The sequence below is a fragment of the Bufo bufo genome, chromosome 5, assembly GCF_905171765.1.
Source record: "Bufo bufo chromosome 5, aBufBuf1.1, whole genome shotgun sequence".
In the NCBI taxonomy this organism is placed as follows: Eukaryota; Metazoa; Chordata; class Amphibia; order Anura; family Bufonidae; genus Bufo; species Bufo bufo.
The window spans coordinates 545,580,115-545,604,813 of record NC_053393.1 but is presented as its reverse complement, the minus strand read 5'-3'; the positions used below and the strand labels follow the sequence as shown (position 1 = coordinate 545,604,813).

Below are 24,699 nucleotides of genomic sequence, written 5' to 3'. Positions count from 1 at the left end.
CTGACAACAAAATCACACAAAAATAAAAAAATGGAAATCAAATTTTTCAGCCCATGGAGGTCTGGATTTGGAGTCACACTCAAAATTAAAGTGGAAAAACACACTACAGGCTGATCCAACTTTGATGTAATGTCCTAAAACAAGTCAAAATGAGGCTCAGTAGTGTGTGTGGCCTCCACGTGCCTGTATGACCTCCCTACAACGCCTGTGCATGCTCCTGATGAGGTGGCGGACGGTCTCCTGAGGGATCTCCTCCCAGACCTGGACTAAAGCATCTGCCAACTCCTGGACAGTCTGTGGTGCAACGTGACGTTGGTGGATAGAGCGAGACATGATGTCCCAGATGTGCTCAATTGGATTCAGGTCTGGGGAACGGACGGGCCAGTCCATAGCATCAATGCCTTCGTCTTGCAGGAACTGCTGACACACTCCAGCCACATGAGGTCTAGCATTGTCTTGCATTAGGAGGAACCCAGGGCCAACCGCACCGGCATATGGTCTCAAGGGGTCTGAGGATCTCATCTCGGTACCTAATGGCAGTCAGGCTACCTCTGGCGAGCACATGGAGGGCTGTGTGGCCCTCCAAAGAAATGCCACCCCACACCATTACTGACCCAATGCCAAACCGGTCATGCTGGAGGATGTTGCAGGCAGCAGAACGTTCTCCACGGTGTCTCAAGACTCTGTCACGTCTGTCACATGTGCTCAGTGTGAACCTGCTTTCATCTGTGAAGAGCACAGGGTGCCAGTGGCGAATTTGCCAATCTTGGTGTTCTCTGGCAAATGCCAAACGTCCTGCACGGTGTTGGGCTGTAAGCACAACCCCCACCTGTGGACGTCGGGCCCTCATATCACCCTCATGGAGTCTGTTTCTGACCGTTTGAGCAGACACATGCACATTTGTGTCCTGCTGGAGATCATTTTGCAGGTCTCTGGCAGTGCTCCTCCTGTTCCTCCTTGCACAAAGGCGGAGGTAGCAGTCCTGCTGCTGGGTTGTTGCCCTCCTACGGCCTCCTCCACGTCTCCTGATGTACTGGCCTGTCTCTTGGTAGCGCCTCCATGCTCTGGACACTACGCTGACAGACACAGCAAACCTTCTTGCCACAGCTCGCATTGATGTGCCATCCTGGATAAGCTGCACTACCTGAGCCACTTGTGTGGGTTGTAGACTCCGTCTCATGCTACCACTAGAGTGAAAGCACCGCCAGCATTCAAAAGTGACCAAAACATCAGCCAGGAAGCATAGGAACTGAGAAGTGGTCTGGGGGTCACCACCTGCAGAACCACTCCTTTATTGGGGGTGTCTTGCTAATTGCCTATAATTTCCACCTGTTGTCTATCCCATTTGCACAACAGCATGTGAAATTGATTGTCACTCAGTGTTGCTTCCTAAGTGGACAATTTGATTTCACAGACGTGTGATTGACTTGGAGTTACATTGTGTTGTTTAAGTGTTCCCTTTATTTTTTTGAGCAGTGTATATTACTGATATCCTACTCCAGAGCTGCACTCACTATTCTGCTGGTGCAGTCACTGTGTACATACATTACATTACTTATCAGGACATGGCCCTATTGAAGTCTATGGAGCAGCAAAAAAACGTCATGCAATCAGTTTTTTTTTTGCGGACATGCTGAACTGTCCGCAAAAAAACGGATCCGCATATGGCCGTCTGAGTGACCCCTAACATAGTGATTAGTCCTGATATCTCCACAGATGACTGGAAATATAAAGTCCTGGGTCTGATGGTGACGTCCAGTCTTCCCCAGTTGCGCTGGTCCGGCTCCTTCTGCTGGTGCCGTGTTCACACTCCACCAGGGGTTACATTTGTTCTTAGTAGATGTTTGGCCTCATAATCTGCAGTGAAGATGCAGTGAATGCTGCTGTTCACCACCTCCGGTCACTGGAGTCCTGCGCTGGGTCTAATGCAGTAATATAGCAATGTGCAACAATGTATCAGACTGGAACAGAATTATAATAATTCATGCCAGAAAAAAGCTGTAAACTACGGTCTGCAGGCCCCGGTGCAGCCGCAGATGCCAAGTAGTACTTGTATGGGGAGGGGGACACATAGGGGACATGGAGAGCACATACATTTCGGGGGGGCTCCTAACATCAGAGTGGGGCGCGGGCGTTGTTTTGTCTGCGTAAACTCATGAACTCTCCTGATTGCAGTTTCCTCTATGGCGGGTGATCTAATAGGCAGATGCCTGACGCTCCGTTCCCAGGTTGTTTACAGCTAAACATATCATTAGGACATCCTCCTTTTGTCACAGGCGCAGATCAGGCAGATATTAATCTGTGTGACGGGTCTGATTTATCTTACTGCCCGCTGCCTTAAAGGGGAAATGATTGTGGGGCCCCATTAGCGAGGCCAGGGTCAGTGGAAATAGACGTAGCCTTGTACGCCGAGCCGCAGTCGTCAGCGGGTAAGATGGCGGGAATCGCCAGATCGCCAGTCTATCCGGTCAAGAGGCTTCTTGGTTTTATTAGTTTATGGGAAAGTTGAGTGACAACCAATATGGCCATCATTGTGTTCTCAGAGAGGTTGTCAGGCAGCTTTCTCAGCCTTTTAGGAATAGTTACCATTAAGAAATCTAGAAAAGTCGGATGTCCGCAAATATTTAATCCTTCACAGCTTCCCCATACTTCTAAGGAAAAATCCTACTAAATCGACAGCAATATTAGAGCATGCAGCATCGCACTGGTCCTGTTCTGTGTACTGCAGCATCTCACTGGTCCTGTTCTGTGTACTGCAGCATCGCACTGGTTCCTGTTCTGTGTACTGCAGCACCTCACTGGTCCTGTTCTGTGTACTGCAGCATCTCACTGGTTCCTGTTCTGTGTACTGCAGCATCTCACTGGTTCCTGTTCTGTGTACTGCAGCATCGCACTGGTTCCTGTTCTGTGTACTGCAGCATCGCACTGGTTCCTGTTCTGTGTACTGCAGCATCTCACTGGTTCCTGTTCTGTGTACTGCAGCATCGCACTGGTTCCTGTTCTGTGTACTGCAGCATCTCACTGGTTCCTGTTCTGTGTACTGCAGCATCGCACTGGTTCCTGTTGTGTGTACTGCAGCATCTCACTGGTTCCTGTTCTGTGTACTGCAGCATCGCACTGGTTCCTGTTCTGTGTACTGCAGCATCTCACTGGTTCCTGTTCTGTGTACTGCAGCATCTCACTGGTCCTGTTCTGTGTACTGCAGCATCGCACTGGTTCCTGTTCTGTGTACTGCAGCATCTCACTGGTTCCTGTTCTGTGTACTGCAGCATCGCACTGGTTCCTGTTCTGTGTACTGCAGCATCTCACTGGTTCCTGTTCTGTGTACTGCAGCATCGCACTGGTCCTGTTCTGTGTACTGCAGCATCTCACTGGTCCTGTTCTGTGTACTGCAGCATCGCACTGGTTCCTGTTCTGTGTACTGCAGCATCTCACTGGTTCCTGTTCTGTGTACTGCAGCATCTCACTGGTTTCTGATCTGTGTACTGCAGCATCTCACTGGTTCCTGTTCTGTGTACTGCAGCATCTCACTGGTTTCTGTTCTGTGTACTGCAGCATCTCACTGGTTTATGTTCTGTGTACTGCAGCATCGCACTGGTTTCTGTTCTGTGTACTGCAGCATCGCACTGGTTTCTGTTCTGTGTACTGCAGCATCGCACTGGTTTCTGATCTGTGTACTGCAGCACCGCACTGGTTCCTGTTCTGTGTACTGCAGCATCTCACTGGTTTCTGATCTGTGTACTGCAGCATCTCACTGGTTTCTGATCTGTGTACTGCAGCATCGCACTGGTTTCTGTTCTGTGTACTGCAGCATCTCACTGGTTTCTGATCTGTGTACTGCAGCATCTCACTGGTTCCTGTTCTGTGTACTGCAGCATCTCACTGGTTCCTGTTCTGTGTACTGCAGCATCTCACTGGTTCCTGTTCTGTGTACTGCAGCATCTCACTGGTTTCTGATCTGTGTACTGCAGCACCACACTGGTTCCTGTTCTGTGTACTGCAGCATCTCACTGGTTTCTGTTCTGTGTACTGCAGCATCTCACTGGTTTCTGATCTGTGTACTGCAGCATCTCACTGGTTCCTGCTCTGTGTACTGCAGCACCTCACTGGTTTCTGATCTGTGTACTGCAGCATCTCACTGGTTTCTGATCTGTGTACTGCAGCATCTCACTGGTTTCTGTTCTGTGTACTGCAGCATCTTACTGGTTCCTGTTCTGTGTACTGCAGCATCTCACTGGTTTCTGTTCTGTGTACTGCAGCATCTCACTGGTTTCTGATCTGTGTACTGCAGCATCTCACTGGTTTCTGTTCTGTGTACTGCAGCATCTCACTGGTTTCTGTTCTGTGTACTGCAGCATCTCACTGGTTTCTGATCTGTGTACTGCAGCATCTCACTGGTTTCTGTTCTGTGTACTGCAGCATCTCACTGGTTTCTGATCTGTGTACTGCAGCATCTAACTGTTTTCTGATCTGTGTACTGCAGCATCACACTGGTCCTGTTCTGTGTACTGCAGCATCTCACTGGTTTCTGATCTGTGTACTGCAGCATCTCACTGGTTTCTGTTCTGTGTACTGCAGCATCTTACTGGTTCCTGTTCTGTGTACTGCAGCATCTCACTGGTTCCTGTTCTGTGTACTGCAGCATCTCACTGGTTTCTGTTCTGTGTACTGCAGCATCTCACTGGTTTCTGTTCTGTGTACTGCAGCATCTCACTGGTTTCTGTTCTGTGTACTGCAGCATCTCACTGGTTTCTGTTCTGTGTACTGCAGCATCTCACTGGTTTCTGTTCTGTGTACTGCAGCATCTCACTGGTTTCTGTTCTGTGTACTGCAGCATCTCACTGGTTTCTGATCTGTGTACTGCAGCATCTCACTGGTTTCTGATCTGTGTACTGCAGCATCTCACTGGTTCCTGTTCTGTGTACTGCAGCATCTCACTGGTTTCTGATCTGTGTACTGCAGCACCACACTGGTTCCTGTTCTGTGTACTGCAGCATCTCACTGGTTTCTGATCTGTGTACTGCAGCATCTCACTGGTTTCTGATCTGTGTACTGCAGCATCTCACTGGTTCCTGCTCTGTGTACTGCAGCACCTCACTGGTTTCTGATCTGTGTACTGCAGCATCTCACTGGTTTCTGATCTGTGTACTGCAGCATCTCACTGGTTCCTGTTCTGTGTACTGCAGCATCTCACTGGTTCCTGTTCTGTGTACTGCAGCATCTCACTGGTTTCTGATCTGTGTACTGCAGCATCTCACTGGTTTCTGTTCTGTGTACTGCAGCATCTTACTGGTTCCTGTTCTGTGTACTGCAGCATCTCACTGGTTCCTGTTCTGTGTACTGCAGCATCTCACTGGTTTCTGTTCTGTGTACTGCAGCATCTCACTGGTTTCTGTTCTGTGTACTGCAGCATCTCACTGGTTTCTGTTCTGTGTACTGCAGCACCTCACTGGTTTCTGATCTGTGTACTGCAGCATCTCACTGGTTTCTGTTCTGTGTACTGCAGCATCTCACTGGTTTCTGTTCTGTGTACTGCAGCATCTCACTGGTTTCTGATCTGTGTACTGCAGCATCTCACTGTTTTCTGATCTGTGTACTGCAGCACCTCACTGGTTCCTGTTCTGTGTACTGCAGCATCTCACTGGTTCCTGTTCTGTGTACTGCAGCATCTTACTGGTTTCTGATCTGTGTACTGCAGCATCTCACTGGTTCCTGTTCTGTGTACTGCAGCATCTCACTGGTTCCTGTTCTGTGTACTGCAGCATCTCACTGGTTCCTGTTCTGTGTACTGCAGCATCTTACTGGTTTCTGATCTGTGTACTGCAGCATCTCACTGGTTCCTGTTCTGTGTACTGCAGCATCTCACTGGTTCCTGTTCTGTGTACTGCAGCATCTCACTGGTTTCTGATCTGTGTACTGCAGCATCTCACTGGTTTCTGATCTGTGTACTGCAGCATCTCACTGGTTCCTGTTCTGTGTACTGCAGCATCTCACTGGTTTCTGTTCTGTGTACTGCAGCATCGCACTGGTTTCTGTTCTGTGTACTGCAGCATCTCACTGGTTTCTGTTCTGTGTACTGCAGCATCTCACTGGTTTCTGATCTGTGTACTGCAGCATCTCACTGTTTTCTGATCTGTGTACTGCAGCATCTCACTGGTTCCTGTTCTGTGTACTGCAGCATCTTACTGGTTTCTGATCTGTGTACTGCAGCATCTCACTGGTTCCTGTTCTGTGTACTGCAGCATCTCACTGGTTCCTGTTCTGTGTACTGCAGCATCGCACTGGTTCCTGTTCTGTGTACTGCAGCATCTCACTGGTTCCTGTTCTGTGTACAGCAGCATCTCACTGGTTTCTGATCTGTGTACTGCAGCATCTCACTGGTTCCTGTTCTGTGTACTGCAGCATCTCACTGGTTCCTGTTCTGTGTACTGCAGCATCTCACTGGTTCCTGTTCTGTGTACTGCAGCACCTCACTGGTTCCTGATCTGTGTACTGCAGCATCTCACTGGTTCCTGTTCTGTGTACTGCAGCATCTCACTGGTTCCTGTTCTGTGTACTGCAGCATCTCACTGGTTCCTGTTCTGTGTACTGCAGCATCTCACTGGTTTTTCTCCTCTCTTCACAGGGTTCAGAAAGATTTTGACGTCCCAACAAACTGCCTAATTGGTGCTCACGCCTACTGCACCCAGGTAAGTGACGGAGAGCATCCCATATACATTCCAGAGGCGGCGTCAGTACCTCAGCTGCTGCAGAACATCGCGATACTTCGCAGCTGTATGCTCTGTGTAACGTGCTGCGCTGCCTCTGTGCTATGGGGTTTGGCAGGGTGTTAATATCACATGTCATTTACATTATCATTGAACAATTGTGAAACCTCCACAGTCCACCCAGTGCAAACAAAAGAACTTTGGCAGGACGCTTGTTTCCCTGCACACTTGTCCGCCATGACAAATCTGTTTCTCAGGGTCAACATGTGTGTGCGTGATTAACCCCTTCACCCCAGGAAGGAAAAAGCCTTAATACTGCATCGCTCATTGTTACCTTAAATACCCCCCAGGCCATGTAATCACCAGGCCTGCAAAATGTATTTAACCTATACGTATTAGCTCCCATGATGCATCATTTCCAAATGCCATTAACTAAATCTGGCGCCCCCTTGTGGAGATTAGAGGTCATATGGCTCCGGGGGGGAAAATAAATATCACAAGTAGTGTTGAACGAACTTGTGTTTTAAGTTCTGCGTCAAAAGTTCGGGTTCGGGCTATTGAAGAATCCCGTTATGGATTCCGCTACCACGGATCATAACGGAAGTTGGAATCCATAACAGGATTCTGCGATAGCCCGAACCCGAACTTTGGACGCCGAACTTAAAACACAAGTTTGCTCAACACTAATCACAAGGACAAACGCACACAAGCTGGAGGAGTCTGACGCCTATATTGTTGAGCCACTAGTTGCTACACTGTGATAGCGGATACAAATTGCGCAACGTCTGCCATCTTATTCTTCGCCGGCGTCTTTCTGTGCCGGCATTGACCCTGTGTGTCCCAAATGAAAGGATAACTAAGATTTGCACGTCACGCAGAATTTCATAACCAATGGCTGCCTGACTGTGATAAGGTAGAAGGGGTTTATTGTAGCGTCACGCCCGAGGCTGCCATACCGTGCGGTCCCCTCACTCCATCACGAATCAGAATAAACAGCCCCCCCTTCCCCACCGCACCACGAGGTAGAAGACAATCACAAGACTGTCATAGTGTACAGATTAAATCAGCCAGACAGGGAGGGGGCCTTTATTTATCCCGATTATGAGGGCGCGCAGTAGGACGTAAAGGAAATTAGGATTTAAAGGGCACCTACCATTCTCATCATCTCCCCCCCCACATGTAACAGGTCAGCCGGTGTCATAGGGACAGAACTGCTGACAGATGCAGGTCAATAGGAGCTGTATACAATTATGTACACATTTTTCCCTAGAGGTGACAAGTATGTAGAAGGATTAGCCGAATAGACCTCATGGTGTATGCTAGGAAAATGCTGCAAATCCTCTGTGCTGCTGGGGGGGTTATTTTTGACCATGAATGGCAGGTTTGGCCTTTTCCTCTTAATCCATCGTTGAGTCGTCTTCTTCTGCCTAATATCTGATCTAAAATGTTCTCCTGCCGATGAAAGCCGTGTGGGAGCTGCAGTGGGTGACATAGAGGTTGTCACCCTCGAGTGGGCGGGGCAGTGACCTGTCGATGTGTTGCTGTCCTTCACAGGAGCTGGTGAACCTTATATTGGGCGGCAGAGCCGTGTCTAATGTCTTCAATGACGTGATGGAGCTGGACTCCGGCGACGGGCACGTGACGCTCCTGAGAGGGATCCCCTGCCGCAGTGACATCGGGCTGCTGTCTCTCTTTGAACACTACAATGTGTGTCAGGTAAGTGTCCCCAGTGGGCATCGGGGCCGCGTACAGCTGCCAGCAGTGCCTTTGTGCGTTCCTCCTTCCTGGCAAATAAAGGGTGCTTCCCGGGGTTTACGGTGTTCTCCAAAGACAAGCCTTGCAGTCGTTTCAGGAACTCTGCTTCCTGTCAGTGAATGAAAAAACTCTTGTTTACATCTAAATTCTGTTCTGACCTTATTCTTCTCCCAGCTGAGGGTCTGGTACACTTGTATCCAGACAATCCTCTGCTTGCTGAACGCGGCAGGCCTGTTTCAATCACCATTTTCTATGCTTGTTTTAGGCAGCGAGGACGCCGGTGTCGATTTAGACAGGCGGCAGATATGCGCCAGATATACACCAGTAAACTGGCGTATATCTGATAGTAAATGACCCCCAAAGTCTTCTCTGACCCTGTCAATCTTTAAGGAGAGGGAGGGGCTTAGAAGAGGAAGCAGGAGGGGCCAGGGTGCACCTTGTGATTTGGGCCCGCCCTCGGTGCACTTAACTGCTCATTTGCAAAGCACTTTTTCTCCTGAATGAATCTACAGATCGCTAAGTGAAAGGTATCGCGACGTTCGGCTCGGTGGGCCTCACAAGACACTGCGCCTTGTGTGACTGAAGTTACACGGCGCTATTAAAAAAAATTCAACTCATTCTGCAAAAACAAGTCCGTATACGGCTACGCTGATGGAAAAATGGGACCTCCTGGCTGCTGGAAATCAAGGAGGAGGAAACTGGCTCGATCTTTGGGCCTCATTCACATTTTCGTGTCCGTTTGATGCCCTCGGAAAATCTGTCCGTGTTTCATCCGTGGAGAATGCTTGTTTGGTCTGTGTGTCCACGGACACCGCTCAGCTGAGAGCATTTCCTGCTAATGGTCAGTCACCGGTGCCTTCCATGTTGTCGGTGGTTTTTCACGGACCCATAGACTTCAATGGAGTATGTCTCCGTGATTTTTCCACTGAAAACCAGTACACGTGCTGTCTGTGGAAAATGCGTATAGCACTTCGTCCGTGAAAAACAGAAAAATGGGATTGAGGCCATAATGGGTTGAAGGAATTGTCCAAAGCCAAGCTTTTTTAATGTTTTTCCGATCTCTGCTTGGAGTCTTTGAACAGAAACGTTCACGTTGATGAGATCAGTCAGCAGCACCGGGGCCTACTTGCTGATGGTTTCCAGTTATCCGCACTGGTAAAAGTAAAGGGAAAGGGCAGAAAAGAAGGCCATGAGGACACAGGACAGATGGTGGTTTGGTGTGTGCACCGTGAAGCTGGCGGTAGGGCGGGAGCGTTATGTGACGGTCCTAGGTGTCGGCGCAGGATCGGGCTGAGCTCATCGGCTTTATAGAAACGCATCATTGTTCTATTCAGATGCAGCGAGGCTTCGTGGAATACTTGTACAATCGGCCGGCATTCCCGGCATTCTTCCCTCTGCTCCCTGATTATTATAATGGGGCTGAATCGAGCAGATCGGGAGCGAGACCTTTACTGGACCCGGAGAACAATTTACCATTATCCGATGGCCGCGCTACACAAACACAATGCAGGGAGGAAGAGAAACGTTGGCTCCTCGGACTGTGAGAAGCTGTTATTGGGGTCACAGCAGTTCACTGCCTTCTAATAAGACTCTCACAGTGCAGATAATACCTGAGGGCAGGAGCACAGCGCCCTCCGCCCTGATCGCTGCCCGCCCCTCGCCAGTCACATCATGATCTGCAGTCGGTGGCACCTTGCCCTGATGGAGCTTCTGATTGGTGACAGTAATTGTATTGTTGATCTCTGAGTGACCATTTCTTTATTCCAGCAGTGGATGATAAAACTTTGATGACAAAATCTTCACACATCCGGTTACAGTCGACGCGTTTCTTACTCGTGACCTTTATTATCAGCTGCTGGAATAAAGAAATCGTCACTCGAAGATCACAGGGGCTGGAATTCTTTCATCTTTACCATTACTGAGGTCTCACCTACAGTACAGACCAAAAGTTTGGACACACCTTCTCATTCAAAGAGTTTTCTTTATTTTCATGACTATGAAGGCATCAAAACTATGAATTAACACATGTGGAATTATATACATAACAAACAAGTGTGAAACAACTGAAAATATGTCATATTCTAGGTTCTTCAAAGTAGCCACCTTTTGCTTTGATTACTGCTTTGCACACTCTTGGCATTCTCTTGATGAGCTTCAAGAGGTAGTCCCCTGAAATGGTCTTCCAACAGTCTTAAAGGAGTTCCCAGAGATGCTTAGCACTTGTTGGCCCTTTTGCCTTCACTCTGCGGTCCAGCTCACCCCAAACCATCTCGATTGGGTTCAGGTCCGGTGACTGTGGAGGCCAGGTCATCTGGCGCAGCACCCCATCACTCTCCTTCATGGTCAAATAGCCCTTACTTTCAATGTTTTCCCAATTTTTCGGCTGACTGACTGACCTTCATTTCTTAAAGTAATGATGGCCACTCGTTTTTCTTTACTTAGCTGCTTTTTTCTTGCCATAATACAAATTCTAACAGTCTATTCAGTAGGACTATCAGCTGTGTATCCACCTGACTTCTCCTCAACGCCACTGATGGTCCCAACCCCATTTATAAGGCAAGAAATGCCACTTATTAAACCTGACAGGGCACACCTGTGAAGTGAAGACCATTTCAAGGGACTACCTCTTGAAGCTCATCAAGAGAATGCCAAGAGTGTGCAAAGCAGTAATCAAAGCAAAAGGTGGCTACTTTGAAGAACCTAGAATATGACATATTTTCAGTTGTTTCACACTTGTTTGTTATGTATATAATTCCACATGTGTTAATTCATAGTTTTGATGCCTTCATAGTCATGAAAATAAAGAAAACTCTTTGAATGAGATGGTGTGTCCAAACTTTTGGTCTGTACTGTACATCTCCGGGCACGAAGGGTGGATTACCTGGAGTTTAAAGCGGCTGAGCTGGATTTCCCTATTTTCTAATTGTATTGTTATCAAGGCCGGAATCATGTGGGGTAACACCCTGTGCAGTGTAAAGTAATCCTTCCATACAGTTACATAAAGAAAAGCGCTATACAGTGCCACCACCATACACTATGAAAATGGTCAAATAATACCACATTACAGTGCTGAAATACCACCATACAGTACTAGTATAATGATAATGCAGTGCTCAAATATTGTCACCGTACTCAAATAATACCACCATCGAGTGCTCAAATAATACCACTATACAGTACTCAGTTAGTACCCACATACAGTGTATTAACAACGTCGCCATATAGTTATGAAATAATACCCTACTATAATTCTCAAATAATATGGTCATGCAGTGCTCCAATAATACCACTACACAGTGCTCCAATAATACCACCATGCAGTGCTCCAATAATACCACCATGCAGTGCTCACATGATACTTGCAGAGTGAAGAATTTACTGCTATAAGTGCTCAATACCACCACCATAAAGTGCTCTTATAACCCCACCATACAGTATTCCAATAACACTACCATAGAGTGCTCCAGTAATGCCACCATACAGTGCTCCAGTAACGCCACCATACAGTGCTCCAGTAACGCCACCATACAGTGCTCCAGTAATGCCACCATACAGTGCTCCAGTAATGCCACCATACAGTGCTCCAGTAATGCCACCATACAGTGCTCCTTTAATGCCACCATACAGTGCTCCAGTAATGCCACCATACAGTGCTCCAGTAATGCCACCATACAGTGCTCCAGTAATGCCACCATACAGTGCTCCAGTAATGCCACCATACAGTGCTCCTTTAATGCCACCATACAGTGCTCCAATAACCGCTCCTTCCATGTAGTAGTCCAGGAGCAGTGCTGTACAAGGTCTGTATAACACAGCTCTGCAGTTAATATTAAAGGCGTTCTCCAGTTTTTGGAAAAAAAGAAATCTGCACAGTTCTAAAATGAAAACGACGCCTCTTTCGTTCTTCACCGATCCAGCGCAGGTTCTCTGGTGGTCCCCTGCCCCTGTTAGTGATGACAAGCGGCGCCCTCAGTGGAACCTGGCGGTGAGGCCACTGATTGGCTGCGGGCTCAATGTGCAGTCACTGTAAGCAATGAGCAGTGGAGGAGCATCAGGGCGACTGCGCTGGATCCACGGGGAGTAGGGGAGGCGAGTGGTGAGCTTGTATTATCTTATAGCCTTTAAAGGGGTTGTCTCATCACAGACAGTGGGGCATATCGCTAGGATGTGCCCCCATCGTCTTATAGGTGCGGGTCCCACCGCTGGCACCCACACCTATATCGAGAACGGAGCCCCGCAAGGTGGTGGAGGGTGCACTGTGCATGCGCTGCCACCCTCCATTCATTTTCTATGGGGCCGCCAAAAAAAACCTCGTCCCCGAGGTTTATTACCTCTTCTGTAGATAATGCCCAGTGGCTGTGCCGCCTCCTCTACTTGACATCGCCGGGGGTCTCGGGCAGAGCTGCAGGGTCAGCAGCACCTTGTACAGAGCCCCCACATGAGGATGTGTCAAGTCCCCCAGAGGTTTTTAATGGCCCCTTGAATTTGTTTTTTTTCCCCTCAGCTGTGTGAAGAGTGTAACTTGAACAGCTTCAGTATTGCAGCGTTATGGTTTCCACTCTAGACGGCAGCGGAGGACCATCCTCCTGGGTCACACATCGATGCAGTGGCAGAGGAGCTATAAGGAAGCACCCCGGGGTTATTTTCCGGCGGGGCGAGGTCCGTTCAAGGCTGCGCGCCAGGCTCCAAATTCATATTTGATGACTTTTTTAAGAAGCGGCCAAGAGCAAAAGATCTCTTTCCCCGTATGTTGCTCCAAAATCCTGAACTATAAAAAAATGTGCAATATAATGTTCAGTGTTTTCAAGATCTCTGCTTGTCCTCAGTGAATGGGAACTTTCTTGGTTATAGGCAGAGGCTGTAAACCTGCACAGAACAAATACGTCTCACGGCTGAGGGTTTGTTACAGATGTACCCAGTGTGTGAGGTATATAAGCGGCAGAAATCGTTTCTCTGGATGCTTGGATGCAATGTCTCAGTGCAGGTTTAGGTGTAATCGCAGCCATAGTATCCACCATCGGTGCTTCTCCGGGGGAACACTCAGAAGTGTACAATAAAATTCTGGCTTTATGAAGCCACCACTAGAGGGAGCTCATTATAGGGAGCTGTAGACATCTGTATGCAGTGAGCTCCCCCTAGTGGTGGCTGAAGGATGACAGAATGTTATGATCTAAGCGTCTATGCCAGGCATGCTCAACCTGCGGCCCTCCAGCTGTTGTAAAACTACAACTCCCACAATGCCCTGCTGTAGGCTGTTCGGGCATGCTGGGAGTTGTAGTTTTGCAACAGCTGGAGGGCCGCAGGTTGAGCATGCCTGGTCTATGCAGATGTAAAATGGTGGAATAGTTAAGAGCACTGTGCCTCACCCTGATCGCACTTTCATTGGTGCCTCTGTTGGATGGAAGAATAGCACTGCAGTCCACCAAACTGACGGACACCAAGACGGAGCCTGACAGACCTCATTATCACTCAGGAGGTGTCCGCTAGGTTCCTCCTTCTGCCCAGTTCTCTTCCAGATGATGGCTGCCGACGTCTGTGCAGAGAGTCCCTCTGTCATAAAGGGGCACCAGGACTCAATATGGTACTTGAGAGTTTGCAGGTTTAGGATTTTCATCTACGTTTAGGTGTCCCACCATCTCCTGTCCGTCAGGAGCAGCTCATATGGCCCCCATCCCCTCACATTGACAGGTCACATCGGATAAAATGTCCTCGTTCAGATCCGGTAAACTAGGATTGACCCCCCCCCCCTACGAGCCCGGAGGTCGCAGAGCGGTATCTGAAATCCTCCGAAAGGAAATTCTGGCCAATGCAGGAATGTACGCCTAGAACAAAAGCAATATGTCTAAAACATCTGCCGCCCCTATCAAAGCCTCCGCGAGCTTAGAGGAGAAGGAGAGGGATTTACCCGGCTCATACCAGCGCAGGGTTATTTTCTAATACACGGCGGAAAATTCTTCTGATCTACATGTACGACAACCTGGATGTTTGGCGAAACCGCCACTTACATCCGAGAATTATATTTATTTCATTTATATAATCGGATCCAGAACTTGTAGACAACTGCTTAAATGGCAAACGCATCATGAACACCCATCCACCGGACCATTAAAACCACTGGCAGGGGAAGGGAATAACATTATCTCGGACGAGGGCTCCTGTCGGGAAGGGGGGGGGATGATATCGGGCAGCAAGTGGACAGTCCGTTCCTGAAGTTGGAAAAAATGGGCAAATGAGAGACTTTGAGAGAAATGGAGTAGTGAAGGCGGCTGATGAATGAGGTTACATCACGTGGACAGCCTGGTGCGTGTGTGTCACTTACCCGAGAAAGAGATGGCACCAGGTGCCGTATGGGAAGAGGGCACACTCGTCTGATAGGATGGCCGGATGTATGTGCATCTCCTACCTGGGGAAGAGATGGCACCAGGTGCCCTATGGGAAGAGGGCACACTCGTCTGATGAATCATGTTACATGATGTGGACGACAGGATGTATGTGCATCTCCTACCTAGGGAAGAGATGGCACCAGGTGCCCTATGGGAAGAGGGCAGCCTGGTCTGATGAATCATGTTACATGATGTGGACGACAGGATGTATGTGCATCTCCTACCTAGGGAAGAGATGGCACCAGGTGCCCTATGGGAAGAGGGCACACTCGTCTGATAGGGTGGCCGGATGTATGTGCATCTCCTACCTGGGGAAGAGATGGCACCAGATGCACTATGGGAAGAGGGCACACTAGTCTGATGAATCATGTTACATGATGTGGACGAAAGGGTGTATGTGCATCACTTACATGGGGAAGAGATGGCACCAGGTGCCGTATGGGAAGAGGGCACACTCGTCTGATGAATCATGTTACATGATGTGGACGAAAGGGTGTATGTGCATCTCCTACCTAGGGAAGAGATGGCACCAGGTGCCGTATGGGAAGAGGGCACACTCGTCTGATGAATCATGTTACATGATGTGGACGAAAGGGTGTATGTGCATCTCCTACCTGGGGAAGAGATGGCACCAGGTGCCCTATGGGAAGAAGGCAGCCTGGTCTGAGGGATCACATTACATCATGTGAATGGCCAGATGTATGTGCATCTCCTACCTGGGGAAGAGATGGCACCAGATGCACTATGGGGAGAGGGCAGACTAGTCTGATGAATCAGGTTACATAACATGGACAGCCTGGTGTGTGTGTGTGTCACTTACCTGAGAAAGAGATGGCAACAGGTGCACAATGAGAAGAACATATCCTAGTCTAATGAATCAGGTTACCTGATGTGGACAGCTGTGTGCACGTCACTTACCTGGGGAAGAGATGGCACCAGGTGCACTATGGGAAGAAGACTGCCTGGTCTGATGAATTGTGTTACATCATGTGGATATGTGCACCACGTACCTGGGGACAGAGATAGCACCAGGTGGACAATGGGAAGAACATATCCTAGTCTAATGAATCAGGTTACCTGATGTGGGCAGCTGTGTGCACGTCACTTACCTGGGGAAGAGATGGCACCAGGTGCACTATGGGAAGAAGACAAGGCGGTGGAGGCAGTGTAAAGCTCTGGGCAATGTTCCGCTGGAAACCTTGTGGATGTGACATGTACCACCTACCCAACCACTGTACAGACAAGTCCCCCTTTCATGGCAGTGGTGCCCCCTAATGGCAGTGCCCTCTCTCAGCAGGATAATGCCGGGGCTACACCGCAAAACTGCTCCACAATGTGGTTCATGACAGAGATCCGGGTGATGACTTGTCTCTGAATTCCCAGATCTCAATCTGATCGTCATCTGTGGGATCCACGGAGGCCAGGGTCTGCTGCCAGATACCACAGGACTCCTCAGAGGTCACGTGGAGTCCATTACCTCCACACTCCCTAGGCAGCCTCTTCTCTGTCCGTGGCATTGGATGCAACACCCAGAAATGGTCTTCCCTCGTCGCTATCCTCAGAACACCCATGATCTTAGAAGTATGTTAGGGAATTGCATTTTGAGCCGTTTCCTTATAAACAACCACCGATCCAGCATCGCCCGGTCCATCTCTTCTCCTCCACTGGAGCCCCCTTCATGATCTGCACCACCTGAATGCTCTGGTCATGTGGTTTGATCACATGACTGTACAGAAAACGGCACAGCGACGTCGCCCGACTCTGCTGCATCCCTTAGAGATTCATGGTCATGTTGGGGGGGGGGGGGGGGGGTGTTCACACATTGCAGTATTGTCACAATTCAGCAAAAACCTTTGATTTAACCGCAAAGTGAGAATGCAGCCCGAATGCGGTAGGGTGCAGCAATACCACACACAACCTGTAGACGTGGCTGGCGCTGTTCTGTTTTTTAAATTCTGGACAACCCCTTTAAATGTCCTTTTTTGAAAGCCCCTTTTCCATGTGCCATATTCGGACATAAGGAGTCAGAAGACAGGAGGGCCTCATATGTTTGTGTTTACAATGACTTTTTTTTTTTCTGCTTGCTGTCAGTAAATGGAAACCTGATTGGCTGCTTCTGACTGCACACGTCTCACTTTTGAGGCTTTGTTACATTGTATCCATTGTTGACAATCCTCTGGACTCCAGACTCCGGCGCTGACACAAAGTAACAAACGAGGTGTGCTGCTGTGAATTAAACGCCTCCACTCTCTCTCTTGCAGGTGGGCTCTTACCTGAAGACCCCCAAGTATCCCATCTGGGTGGTCTGCAGCGAAAGTCACTTCAGCGTCCTGTTCTGCTTGAAAAAAGAGTTGACGAGCGACTGGAAAGCCGAGCGAAGATTCGACCTTTTCTGTTACGACGGGCTGGCCAATCAGCAGGAGGAGATTCGCCTCACCGTCGGTAAGCGCGGCCGGTTCTCGTGAGTGGTCACGTGACCGCGGGATGTCAGTATAGTGTACAGAACATCCCGTCCTGCCATGTGCTCTCTATTCATGTGATTATTTACAGACGCCGTCACCATAGTTGGTGTCTAAACGGTTAATTGTGGGGAATCCTGTGATTTTACTGCAATTAGCGCCTGACCTCAAGTGACGGGTCTGATCCTTAAAGGGATTGTACAGGATTAGAAAAACATGCTGCTTTTCTCCAGAAAATCAGGGCCATGTCTGCCCGCCTCGTTCAGTTCAATGGAGCTGAGCTGCAATACCAGATACAACCTTATGGACAAGCGTGGCGCCCGTTTCTGGAATAAAGCAGCCCTTGATCTTGGACAGGCCTCCTTCTGTAGCCTTCTCATAGGCTCCAGGGGGAGATTCATCAAAACTGGTGCAAAAAAAACCTAAAACTGGATTAGGTGCCCACAACAACCAATCAGATCGAGCCTTTCATTTTCCAAAGGAGTTTTGAAAAATGAACGGTGGAATCTCATTGGTTGCTATGGGCAACTAAGCCAGGCTCTCTTTGCATCGGTTTTGATAAATCTCCCCCTCCAGGTTTCCATTCCTTCCCAGTTTCCAAGATCTCTGTTTGCTGTCAGTGATTGCAAACACTAGTTCTGTTCACATAATGCATCACTAAATAAAAGGGTTCTGCCAGTCCACAAGATGTGCCATAAATGATGGTTAGGAGCAACTGTGGGTTGACCATGGGTGCTGTGCCCGCTGTCACCCGCCTGTACGCCACCCTCTGCTCTGTGTCCCCCAGCGCAGGGTGAGGCCGGGCTCGGCGCACTCCGCTCCTGCCATTGCCTTGATGGATGGGTGTAATATGTGCGGCGGGCACGTCGCCAGACACATGACGTACGGTATTCTTTAATTGTTTTCGCTTTTAATAGGTTCTTGTACTTTTCCTCTTATCTTATCTCCTGCGATGTTTACACCGCGCTCCGTCCCGGGGTGGAGGATGTGCCCAGAGTATTTATGTACTGGCATTTAACCCGTCTCACACAAGGGAGAAGGTGGATTCTAGATGTACGTCTCGCCGTTCGGCACATTGCATGGGCTTTATTCACCTGTTATCTCTCTCTGTGAACACTAGCCATGCTGTACTATGCTCCCCTGTTACTATACTGAACACTAGCCATGCTGTACTATGCTCCCCTGTTACTATACTGACCACTAGCCATGCTGTACTATGCTCCCCTGTTACTATACTGACCACTAGCCATGCTGTACTATGCTCCCCTGTTACTATACTGACCACTAGCCATGCTGTACTATGCTCCCCTGTTACTATACTGACCACTAGCCATGCTGTACTATGCTCCCCTGTTACTATACTGGACACTAGCCATGCTGTACTATGCTCCCCTGTTACTATACTGAACACTAGCCATGCTGTACTATTCTGTCCTGTTACTATACTGAACACTGGCCATGCTGTACTATGCTCCCCTGTTACTATACTGAACACTAGCCATGCTGTACTATGCTCCCCTGTTACTATACTGACCACTAGCCATGCTGTACTATGCTCCCCTATTACTATACTGAACACTAGCCATGCTGTACTATGCTCCCCTATTACTATACTGACCACTAGCCATGCTGTACTATGCTCCCCTATTACTATACTGAACACTAGCCATGCTGTACTATGCTCCCCTGTTACTATACTGAACACTAGCCATGCTGTACTATGCTCCCCTATTACTATACTGAACACTAGCCATGCTGTACTATGCTCCCCTGTTACTATACTGACCACTAGCCATGCTGTACTATGCTCCCCTGTTACTATACTGACCACTAGCCATGCTGTACTATGCTCCCCTATTACTATACTGACCACTAGCCATGCTGTACTATGCTCCCCTGTTACTATACTGACCACTAGCCATGCTGTACTATGCTCCCCTGTTACTATACTGACCACTAGCCATGCTGTACTATGCTCCCCTGTTACTATACTGAACACTAGCCATGCTGTACTATGCTCCCCTGTTACTATACTGACCACTAGCCATGCTGTACTATGCTCCCCTGTTACTATACTGACCACTAGCCATGCTGTACTATGCTCCCCTATTACTATACTGACCACTAGCCATGCTGTACTATGCTCCCCTGTTACTATACTGACCACTAGCCATGCTGTACTATGCTCCCCTGTTACTATACTGAACACTAGCCATGCTGTACTATGCTCCCCTGTTACTATACTGAACACTAGCCATGCTGTACTATGCTCCCCTATTACTATACTGACCACTAGCCATGCTGTACTATGCTCCCCTGTTACTATACTGACCACTAGCCATGCTGTACTATGCTCCCCTGTTACTATACTGACCACTAGCCATGCTGTACTATGCTCCCCTGTTACTATACTGACCACTAGCCATGCTGTACTATGCTCCCCTGTTACTATACTGAACACTAGCCATGCTGTACTATGCTCCCCTATTACTATACTGGACACTAGCCATGCTGTACTATGCTCCCCTATTACTATAATGGACACTAGCCATGCTGTACTATGCTCCCCTATTACTATACTGAACACTAGCCATGCTGTACTATGCTCCCCTGTTACTATACTGAACACTAGCCTTGCTGTACTATGCTCCCCTGTTACTATACTGAACACTAGCCATGCTGTACTATGCTCCCCTGTTACTATACTGAACACTAGCCATGCTGTACTATGCTCCCCTGTTACTATACTGAACACTAGCCATGCTGTACTATGCTCCCCTATTACTATACTGGACACTAGCCATGCTGTACTATGCTCCCCTGTTACTATACTGACCACTAGCCATGCTGTACTATGCTCCCCTATTACTATACTGAACACTAGCCATGCTGTACTATGCTCCCCTGTTACTATACTGAACACTAGCCATGCTGTACTATGCTCCCCTGTTACTATACTGACCACTAGCCATGCTGTACTATGCTCCCCTGATACTATACTGAACACTAGCCATGCTGTACTATGCTCCCCTGTTACTATACTGAACACTAGCCATGCTGTACTATGCTCCCCTATTACTATACTGAACACTAGCCATGCTGTACTATGCTCCCCTGTTACTATACTGACCACTAGCCATGCTGTACTATGCTCCCCTGATACTATACTGAACACTAGCCATGCTGTACTATGCTCCCCTATTACTATACTGGACACTAGCCATGCTGTACTATGCTCCCCTGTTACTATACTGACCACTAGCCATGCTGTACTATGCTCCCCTATTACTATACTGAACACTAGCCATGCTGTACTATGCTCCCCTGTTACTATACTGAACACTAGCCATGCTGTACTATGCTCCCCTGTTACTATACTGACCACTAGCCATGCTGTACTATGCTCCCCTGATACTATACTGAACACTAGCCATGCTGTACTATGCTCCCCTGTTACTATACTGAACACTAGCCATGCTGTACTATGCTCCCCTGTTACTATACTGAACACTAGCCATGCTGTACTATGCTCCCCTATTACTATACTGGACACTAGCCATGCTGTACTATGCTCCCCTGTTACTATACTGACCACTAGCCATGCTGTACTATGCTCCCCTGTTACTATACTGAACACTAGCCATGCTGTACTATGCTCCCCTATTACTATACTGAACACTAGCCATGCTGTACTATGCTCCCCTATTACTATACTGAACACTAGCCATGCTGTACTATTCTCTCCTGTTACTATACTGACCACTAGCCATGCTGTACTATGCTCCCCTATTACTATACTGAACACTAGCCATGCTGTACTATGCTCCCCTATTACTATACTGAACACTAGCCATGCTGTACTATGCTCCCCTATTACTATACTGAACACTAGCCATGCTGTACTATTCTCTCCTGTTACTATACTGAACACTAGCCATGCTGTACTATGCTCCCCTGTTACTATACTGAACACTAGCCATGCTGTACTATTCTCTCCTGTTACTATACTGAACACTAGCCATGCTGTACTATGCTCCCCTGTTAATATACTGAACACTAGCCATGCTGTACTATGCTCCCCTGTTACTATACTGACCACTAGCCATGCTGTACTATGCTCCCCTGTTACTATACTGAACACTGGCCGTCCTGTTTTCTTCTTTTTCCTGGTATGGTTGTACTGTATTACACGGTATTATTCATGCACCTATACTATTCACATACAGGAACAAGTGACTCTGCTGCAAGTTGTCTTTTTAGCCTAAGTCAGGCATCTGCTTCTTTAATCCGGCAGTCTGTTTCGTCGAGGGAGCAGACTGCTGGAATTCGGCGTACATTCTGGTTCTCGGCCGGACAAAAAATGCTACATGCATAATTTTTTGTCCGTCTGAAAGCCGACACATACGCCGGATAACGGCCTAATCGCCACCGGATCCTGTTACAGTGAATGGGGATCCGGCAGTGTTTTGGTGGTATCCGGTTGTGCCGGACACGGTAAACTCTGGCCGTCTGTTCCTCCGCCGGAGACAAAATCGCAGATGTGTACCCAGCCTAATGGAGGTTGGAGGATTGAAGCGCAGTGTAAAATAGTTGATCTTGAGCCCAGCCATTATCGGGCTACACCCCTGCAGTCTGGAGTCAGGTTTATCTTCTTCTCAGTATCTCCTCTACTAAATGTTTATATTGTTTCCTTATCTTTATCTAAAGATAATTTTTAAATTGATGTTACTGTGTTCACACTAGTCCTGGCCTGCAAGTCTCTGAACCTGTAACAGATCCAGGTCTTTTCCCTATTATTATAAAAACATCATTTTTTCATTCATTTTAACTGGATAAAATTGTGCAGCATTGTACAGGTTCCCATCATGAAAAAGCCAAATGGACACCTAACGGAAAAAAACTGGCGCAGCGGCATACAATTTTATTAGTAGTTATATTCTTCTTCATAGAGTTCAGTACTATAATAACACTACCTCTTTTGGATGGGAATATAGTCTATACTGCCGCCATATACAAGAATAGAACTACTATAATACTGCTCCTATGTACAATAATATAACTACTATAATACTGCTCCTATGTACAGGAATATAACTACTATAATACTGCTCCTATGTACAAGAGTATAACTACTATAATACTGCTCCTATGTACAAGAATATAACTACTATAATACTGCTCCTATGTACAAGAATATAACTACTATAATACTGCTCCTAATGTACAGGAATATAACTACTATAATACTGCTCCTATGTACAAGAATATAACTACTATAATACTGCCTCCTATGTACAAGAATATAACTACTATAATACTGCCTCCTATGTACAAGAATATAACTACTATAATACTGCCTCCTATGTACAAGAATATAACTACTATAATACTGCTCCTAATGTACAGGAATATAACTACTATAATACTGCTCCTATGTACAAGAATATAACTACTATAATACTGCTTCTATGTAGAAGAATATAACTACTATAATACTGCCTCCTATGTACAAGGATATAACTACTATAATACTGCTCCTATGTACAAGAATATAACTACTATAATACTGCTCCTAATGTACAGGAATATAACTACTATAATACTGTTCCTATGTACAAGAATATAACTGCTATAATACTGCTCCTATGTACAAGAATATAACTGCTATAATACTGCTCCTATGTACAAGAATATAACTACTATAATACTGCCTCCTATGTACAAGAATATAAGTACTATAATACTGCTCCTATGTATAAGAATATAACTACTATAATACTGCTCCTATGTACAAGAATATAACTACTATAATACTGCTCCTATGTACAAGAATATAACTACTATAATACTGCTCCTATGTACAAGAATATAACTACTATTATACTGCTCCTATGTACAAGAATATAACTACTATAATACTGCTCCTATGTACAAGAATATAACTACTATAATACTTCTCCTATGTACAAGAATATAACTACTATAATACTGCTCCTATGTACAAGAATATAACTACTATAATACTACCTCCTATGTACAAGAATATTTCTACTATAATACTGCTCCTATGTACAAGAATATAACTACTATAATACTTCTCCTATGTACAAGAATATAACTACTATAATACTGCTCCTATGTACAAGAATATAACTACTATAATACTTCTCCTATGTACAAGAATATAACTACTATACTACTTCTCCTATGTACAAGAATATAACTACTATACTACTGCTCCTATGTACAAGAATATAACTACTATAATACTGCTTCTATGTACAAGAATATAACTACTATAATACTACCTCCTATGTACAAGAATATTTCTACTATAATACTGCTCCTATGTACAAGAATATAACTACTATAATACTTCTCCTATGTACAAGAATATAACTACTATAATACTTCTCCTATGTACAAGAATATAACTACTATAATACTGCTCCTATGTACAAGAATATAACTACTATAATACTGCTCCTATGTACAAGAATATAACTACTATAATACTTCTCCTATGTACAAGAATATAACTACTATAATACTGCTCCTATGTACAAGAATATAACTACTATAATACTACCTCCTATGTACAAGAATATTTCTACTATAATACTGCTCCTATGTACAAGAATATAACTACTATAATACTTCTCCTATGTACAAGAATATAACTACTATAATACTGCTCCTATGTACAAGAATATAACTACTATAATACTGCCTCCTATGTACAAGAATATAACTACTATAATACTGCTCTTATGTACAAGAATATAACTACTATAATACTGCCTCCTATGTACAAGAATATAACTACTATAATACTGCTCTTATGTACAAGAATATAACTACTATAATACTGCCTCCTATGTACAAGAATATAACTACTATAATACTGCTCCTATATACAAGAATATAACTACTATAATACTGCTCCTATGTACAAGAATATAACTACTATAATACTGCCTCCTATGTACAAGAATATAACTACTATAATACTGCCTCCTATGTACAAGAATATAACTGCTATAATACTACCTCCTATGTACAAGAATATAACTACTATAATACTGCTCCTATGTACAAGAATATAACTACTATAATACTGCTCCTATGTACAAGAATATAACTACTATAATACTGCTCCTATGTACAAGAATATAACTACTATAATACTGTTCCTATGTACAAGAATATAACTACTATAATACTGCTCCTATGTACAAGAATATAACTACTATAATACTGCTCCTATGTACAAGAATATAACTACTATAATACTGCTCCTATGTACAAGAATATAACTACTATAATACTGCTCCTATGTACAAGAATATAACTACTATAATACTGCTCCTATGTACAAGAATATAACTACTATAA

General features: G+C 46.3%; 1 protein-coding gene across 1 annotated transcript in view; it reads left to right on the top strand.

The window, feature by feature from the left end:
- The window catches only part of MINDY4 (MINDY lysine 48 deubiquitinase 4), a 77,260-nt gene that overhangs the window by 43,789 nt on the left and 8,772 nt on the right, over positions 1–24,699 (top strand). Inside the window, exons 15-17 of the mRNA XM_040431359.1 lie at positions 6,626–6,689; positions 8,262–8,423; positions 17,107–17,287. Coding sequence (XP_040287293.1) covers positions 6,626–6,689; positions 8,262–8,423; positions 17,107–17,287 — 407 coding nt within the window. The remainder of the gene's footprint in view (positions 1–6,625; positions 6,690–8,261; positions 8,424–17,106; positions 17,288–24,699) is intronic.